This window comes from Electrophorus electricus, chromosome 17 (assembly GCF_041902795.1).
Source record: "Electrophorus electricus isolate QZ-2024a chromosome 17, ASM4190279v1, whole genome shotgun sequence".
Classification (NCBI taxonomy): Eukaryota; Metazoa; Chordata; class Actinopteri; order Gymnotiformes; family Gymnotidae; genus Electrophorus; species Electrophorus electricus.
The window spans coordinates 19,713,911-19,720,948 of NC_137513.1; the positions used below are offsets into that span (position 1 = coordinate 19,713,911).

Below are 7,038 nucleotides of genomic sequence, written 5' to 3' on the forward strand. Positions count from 1 at the left end.
AGCCTAAATCACGCAAAAATGTTAAATACAACAGGCTAAAATCAAACCTCTGAAACCAAACCACATTACCAGAGTGTTTGTAAGCCTTGGTTTGTATGACAGGCTGTCATAATCAAGACTTTGAGAGTACCCAGACCTTTACAGAACCTGAAGGTCATTGAAGGTTAGCTAATAAAAAAAGGGCTTGAAACATTCAACTTCAGTCCTCTTTCTTGCAGACAAACCTGACTTCAGGGTTCATCCACAGCCTTTAACATGTATAAACCCCAATCCCAAGACAGCGCTTAAGCTCTGTAGTGCCCCGTCCAGCTGTTCGGCGGCTGCAGTCTACAGCGGCAGCCCTACTGGACAGGGAGACGACTTCACACATCCTCCTGCACCACGTCAAACCTCACAGAAGAGACAAACACACCTCACGCTACCAATATAAGTTCTGTTTATTTCACTTTCATTTTGTTTCAAATCATGATCCAATTTGGAGAAAAGTAGAACATCATGTCATTAAACAGATACAGTGTTTCATTATCTCATTAAAAAAAAGAAAAAAAAAACCCTGGACAAAATGCAAAATACCCTGTGAATAAATAGCATAGTTTAGAAGCCCCAGTTTAAAATGGAGGCAAAGCAGACAACATATAGAGCCAATTGAAAAAGATGGCAGGTCTCGGCTGGCCAGTAGAGTGAAGGCTGATTACCACGACATACATTAACCAGGCTGAAGTTACGTCATGTAAACACAATTAGACCACACTCCTCAGTCTTCCCAGGTCTGTACAAACACAGTGAAGGATGTGGTTAGGAGTCAGTACCGCCGTAGGTCTGTATCCATGGAGACAACCTATCCAGACATACTCTAAGAGGAACCAGACAACGGCACCGCAAGGCAGCTTGGGAACACACAACAGTGGAGTGAAGGCAACTCAGAAGTGAGCATAGCCGCTCGGAGTGCTGTGGTTATGACAGTGTTGTGGTTTTGACAGTGATGATGCAAACTGTGTGATACATTAAAGTAAACCAAAACAAACAAACAAACAAAGTTTTTTAAAAAATGATAATAATAATAATTGGTGGGGGGATTCAGGTCAGCAAAAATCAAAACAAACAAACAAACAAACAAAAACAAACAAACATTCTTAGCAGTGACATTGATTAGTGTAAGACGTTGGGGTCCCTGTGCAGCATGTACCAACTCCACAGTTCAGGAGACTGGACATGGAGCGGAGTCATGGGGCGGAGTCTCTCTAACACCACTGTCCGAGAGGGGAACAATACTGCTGCAGGTTGGACAAAATCTGAAACACGACAGGACAAACAAGGACAAGAATGAGACAGAATTACTCAAACATTTAACTGTGCTACCTTCCCCAATGCAGACGAGAAAGTAGCTTTTATTCAAATTTCTAGTTGCTCAACAATCAAATCCAGTTGGACGTAGAGCACGGTCTCCCCTAGAAGCAGGAATCTGCACACCAACACTGTCAGAGGAGTCGTACAGCGGAAGCCGAGTGTGGTCAAGAGAGGATGGGCACTTCCGCACAGGCAGTTAGGGAACAGAGGGGCACATACACACCGCCAGCTGCAGAGCCTTAGTCGTCTGTAGCAGACATCCCTTTGACTGGGTCCTTTTCTCTCATCTGGAGGCAGAGCATAAGGGAACAGGCGTAAGGCGTAGGTCAAGGCCTACATGCTGAAAGCCTTCAGCATGCTATAGTGTTAATGTCTCAAGGGCTTTGATGAGCACAGCACTCAGGTTAGTTGATAAATGATGAATACAACATGGAAATATATCACTAATCAATAATGTTTTGGGAACGACACTCAAATGGCCATCAGTTAAAAAGCCATTTCATTAATAAAGGACCTTATCAAGTTCCTTCTGTGTCTCGTCTTCCATCCGCCGAATGTCCTCCATCGTCAAATCAACCCACTTATCAATCCAACAGAAGAGCTGTCTGTGGAAGTTGGTAAACAGACGCTTCTCTTGCTGGGAATCACAAGACACGCGCACACACACGCACAGGCGCAGACATGTGCACGCACGCACGCAGACACGCGCACGCATGTGAATGAAAAGCCTCTATAAGCCTCTACGATGCAGGACCTGCACAATCCACCTCCTACCTTGTGGATGAAGCCCTCTACTTTGTTCTGCAAGCCAAACCACTTGAACTTCACAGTGACGAGTTTGTAGGCACACATGTGAGGGCAGTCAGCCTTCTGATGAAGCTCCATCTACAGCAGAGCAACACACAGCTGGAGGTTGGACTCAGAGTGAACGCTTGGGAACCTTTCCACCACTACACATCATGCCTTAGTTCATGACAGAAAGGTTAACACGCAGCCTGCATACCTTCCAGTCCGACCCTAAAGGTTAATGTGCACACCACATACCTTCCAGGCAGGCCCTAAAGGTCCACGTCCGGTTTTTGCTGACTTGAACGTAGCTGGGTCCTCCTCTGGTTTATAGTCCTGTGGAAAGACGAAGCAGGAATGAGAGGGAAAGGACCAAATCTACAAGGAGTCAAAGGTCCCTCTGTGCAGCGGACAAGCTCGGGCTAGCTGTGCGGGACACGAGAAAGAACCAGGAGATTTGAGAAAATAATAGCCAAGACATGACTCATTTGAAGTTCCATGTATGAAACACACATGTGCCAACACCTGCCAAGGAACAGACATACGGCACACGGAAGCTTGCTGATCTAGATTTTCCTGATGTTCTCATGGAAAAAATGCACAAGTTCTACTACAGAAGAATCTCTGACACCACGTGACGAAACATTGTGCTGGACAGGGACACGTTTGTAGGCCTACATTCACATTTGAAGGCCGAAACAAAAGTAATGAAAAGTTCAGGAGTCCGGACGGCTCCGGACTCGTCGCTGATCAGTCAGTGTGCATGTGCAGTGAAAAGAACAGAAACCCACCCACTCACCTTAGTGTCTACCTGACTCCTGTCTGCAATGTTGATGTGGACAACCTCCACCTTTTTCCAGGCATCTGGGTCCAGCTTATGTACCTGTGCAAACCATGTTCAACACGGGACACAGCAGAGAGGACAGATGGTCTGTGGTTAACAGCATACAGTCTCCTTCCCTGTACATGTGCAGCACACTCTACCAAGCTTGTTAGGAAAACTCACGTTTTCCTGTTCACCAAAGTCAGGCTTGTGCCATGTCTCAATCTTGATCATGAAGTCATCCTTCATGTACTCGTTCTAGCAGGAGGGGACAAACACAGACACATACAGGTTGAGCTGGTTTTGTGTTTCATTTCATGGGAAGGTATGATAATCTAACATGCTCTGTTTACATATGCACAAACCTGGTATGTGTTTGGTTAATTATAAGAACCACAAACCAGAAATGATCGCGGGTGAAGTCAATGGTATATGACACTACTTACTGTGAGAACTACAGATGAAGATAGGAACAGCAGCACATGGAAAAGAAACAATTTAAAAGAGTTTAGTGTACACTTTGTGAAGACCTTTTTAATACATCTTATTTGTGCACTACCAAGCAACCTTGTTTAAGTGCATTTGTCATTTATGAATGTTGTAAATATCTATTTATTAACAGTACTTGTTTTTGGAGATACTTGGCAAGAAATATGTAGTGCGGTAGTGTACATTTACTAGTGTAGTGTACTATAGTGCAGTGTAGTGCGGTAGAGGCATTTACTAGTGTAGTGTACTATGGTGCAGTGTAGTGCGGTAGAGGCATTTACTAGTGTAGTGTACTATGGTGCAGTGTAGTGCGGTAGAGGCATTTACTAGTGTAGTGTACTATGGTGCAGTGTAGTGCGGTAGAGGCATTTACTAGTGTAGTGTACTATAGTGTAGTGCGGTAGAGGCATTTACTAGTGTAGTGTACTATAGTGTAGTGCGGTAGAGGCATTTACTAGTGTAGTGTACTATAGTGTAGTGTAGTACGGTAGAGGCATTTACTAGTGTAGTGTACTATAGTGTAGTGTAGTGCGGTAGAGGCATTTACTCGTGCGACAGTAGGGGTAAGCATTCCAGGCCTTCTCATGGATATTCAGAGCAGAGGACGGAGCGAGCACCCGTACAAATGTGGGTACTTTACTACACGAAAGATAGACAGACAGAGAGACATACCAGACAGAGAGCAAAAGAAACAGAGAGACAGAGAGAGAGCCATCAGAACAAATGACCATGGTTTGAGTGTTTATTTCCCCAGTCCGTGACTGAGGAGTTCTGTGTATTGCGCTGTGGACAGTGGTGCGTTTACCTGTGTAGGTGGTAAATCTTGTGCGTGTACTGCCCTTTCTCTCCATCCTCGTTCTCATACGGCTCGTTCTTCAGCACCTCCACCCCCTCTCCTCCACCAGTCTCATTTTTACTGGCCTCAGCCACCGAGTACAGCTGTCCCACCTGGTACTGTGTGTAGAAGAGTACAAACAGCACCGTTCTGTCCCTGTGCCCACAGCTCTGGCGGTTTTACAGTGCGCACCACACTTTGAGCAGTGCACCGTGGGAATGTTCTATACTGTAGCATGTGGTACACTCACAAAAAGGTGTCACGACAATGCATTTAAAGTTAAGATACTGCCCAAATCTAATGACATGTTGTGAATGCTCCGTCAGAGGGTTCTGCAGTAGCCTCCTAGTCTAGAGTAATGCCCAATGTGACCTCTGACCAGCAGTGTGCTGATCCATCACGTGCATTGATTAGCACGGATCTTGGGCTAATTCTACTGTGTGCACATCATAAAGTAACACTCCTAACAGGAAGGCCATTGATTCAAAAATCAGTGTCTGTGTGAACCTTGTGCTATTCGGTGTGAAATCTGTGTGACTATGTGAAGCCGCTGGCTACTCAAAGGAGCCTAATGCGCTTGTAAAATATCAAGATACTGAACTATCAAGCCACACCAGACTTGGAGTGGGCACGGACCTGCTTAACCTCACAGTCAGTGGGCCTTCACTGAGGACTCCACTTACATTTACCACTGTAAAGAATGACTAAGGAGTGGATCTGATTTACTGCTGGCTATTTTGATCCTGAGACTACGCACAAACAAGACACCCAGTCATACTGAGGGCCCTGTCTCTCAACAGTTTGTTAGGCTTGTACTCCAATTCGTATGCTGCACCTAGCTTTTGTGAGCCATCTGGTCTAGTTTAGGCAGGCCTTATGAAAATATGCCACAACACAGCCTAAACCAGAGCATTCTCACAATGTCAAACAATGAAAGACATCAAGTTATTCAGGTTGGAGACTGGCAGAATGACAGAACATTGATATTTAAAATGCTGCTACCAAGAGTAGGAGAGAGAAGGCGACTTCACGTCACCAAGTACAAAGTCTTTGTTGGATAAAGTATTTGTGCAAAAGAATTTGTGAAAAATTTCTCGATAAACTTAATGCCATTCATATCCAATTAGACCTGATGAAACCAGTTATGGCTGTGGAGCCGGTGACCAGGAGCTGCTGAAACCTGCTCATCTCTTCAGAGGTGTAACGCAAGTAACACAGCTACAGAAACACAGAGATGACATCCACATCTTAATTAGGCAAAGAAAACTAGCACTTACCTCTTCAACGGAAATTGGAAGGAGAACACGGCTGGAAGACAGAAGTAATCCATTAGAATCAGCGAAAACACAAGAAAGTGCACTTTAACCTAGTCATTAGTACAGGTAACCACCGTGACACTACGCCAGGTAGCCATGGCGTTTACTTGGACCGAGCGTGTTTTTAAAAAGCAGCCCCGTCGCGTTTGAAATCAAGTGGGAAATCCAATTATTATAAGTGCTGCCATTCCAGCTCCAGTGAAATTTTGACCATAAGGGGAAGTGGGCGCCCGATCAGTGTGTAGATCGTGATCCACAGCACTGGGGCCTGTTTAACGGCACGTTAATGCTTTAACATGTCCACAGATCGTGTCAGCATTCGAGATTAATCTAAAATAAAATCTCCGGGTCATAACTAAACACTTGGTCCGTGTGATGAGGAACACTATAGACACACACACCGCCTTACATGAACACACGCGTGACAGAATGGTGCCTGACATGTGACGGTCATCCACATACAAAACGAAGACATAACAGCTCGCCAATCTCAGCTAGCTAGGATCGTTAGTTAAGATCATCTGTTGGGCTCTCACTACTGCAGCGCTGGCTCTCTGTCTTATCTCACTTAGCCAGCTAATCTGATGATCAGATGTCAACAGCATCAACAGGCTAAAGTTAGTTCAGCTAGGCTAGGAGACAGCTCAGGTTCATCAGTGTCGCTTCGGCCTTAATCAACCCCTCGGTTTAACGTCAACCAGAAAACACGACAAAAACCTGCATTAAATAAAGCGTTTCCAGTCCTGTATCCCACCCAGCTAAGGCTAACCCACCGAGCAGGATAATCGAGCCATTTCTGCTGACGCCACCTCATATCTCAGCTAGCTAGGCTAGCTAGGTTAGCTAACAGCTAAGGACTGTTGACTAGGATATCTTACTCTCTTAAAAGCAGTTTTACTTACTATTCTTTAACAACCATCTTCTCGGCTTTGGTACTCGTCCGCAACATTCTCCGGTTCAAACTAAACTTCCCCCTCGTCGACTCTCCTCCGCCTTCAGAGTTTTCTCCTGACAAGTTCCTGGCTTTCTCGCTTCTTTAAACGCATTTCCTGAAAGGGGTCGAAGGGGCGGCAGAGTTGTCACGGCAACCACCCTCGCCTACTCGAGAACGCTCGCGGAGAACTCGCTCGCGATAGGACAGTGCGCGCAGTGCGGCGCTCACGCGTGCGAGCGCCACGCCTCGTGGTGTCAAACATCAGTTAAAGAGACGCAGGCCTGATGGTTGCCATGTGCTCTGATTTAATACCTAAAACAGTGCTCGTTAAAGAGACTCAGGCCTGATGGTTGCCATGTGCTCTGATTTAATACCTAAAACAGTGCTCGTTAAAGAGACTCCGGCCTGATGGTTGCCATGTGCTCTGATTTAATACCTAAAACAGTGCTCGTTAAAGAGACTCAGGCCTGATGGTTGCCATGCGCTCTGATTTAATACCTAAAACAGT

The 7,038-nt window shown here is 45.5% G+C and overlaps 1 protein-coding gene across 1 annotated transcript; it reads right to left on the bottom strand.

Annotated features, from left to right (window-relative positions):
• Positions 1–419: 419 nt before the first annotated feature.
• On the bottom strand, positions 420–6,716 carry pitpnaa (phosphatidylinositol transfer protein, alpha a). Its single transcript, XM_027029054.3, has 12 exons — positions 6,499–6,716; positions 5,558–5,588; positions 4,251–4,399; positions 3,993–4,084; positions 3,403–3,410; positions 3,140–3,214; positions 2,933–3,016; positions 2,392–2,469; positions 2,122–2,232; positions 1,862–1,984; positions 1,571–1,634; positions 420–1,292 (listed from the first exon to the last, which is right to left on the bottom strand). Exons 1-11 carry the CDS (start codon positions 6,543–6,545, stop codon positions 1,587–1,589), a joined length of 846 nt encoding a protein of 281 aa, XP_026884855.2. The 5' UTR covers positions 6,546–6,716; the 3' UTR covers positions 420–1,292; positions 1,571–1,586.
• Between the last annotated feature and the right edge of the window lie 322 nt (positions 6,717–7,038).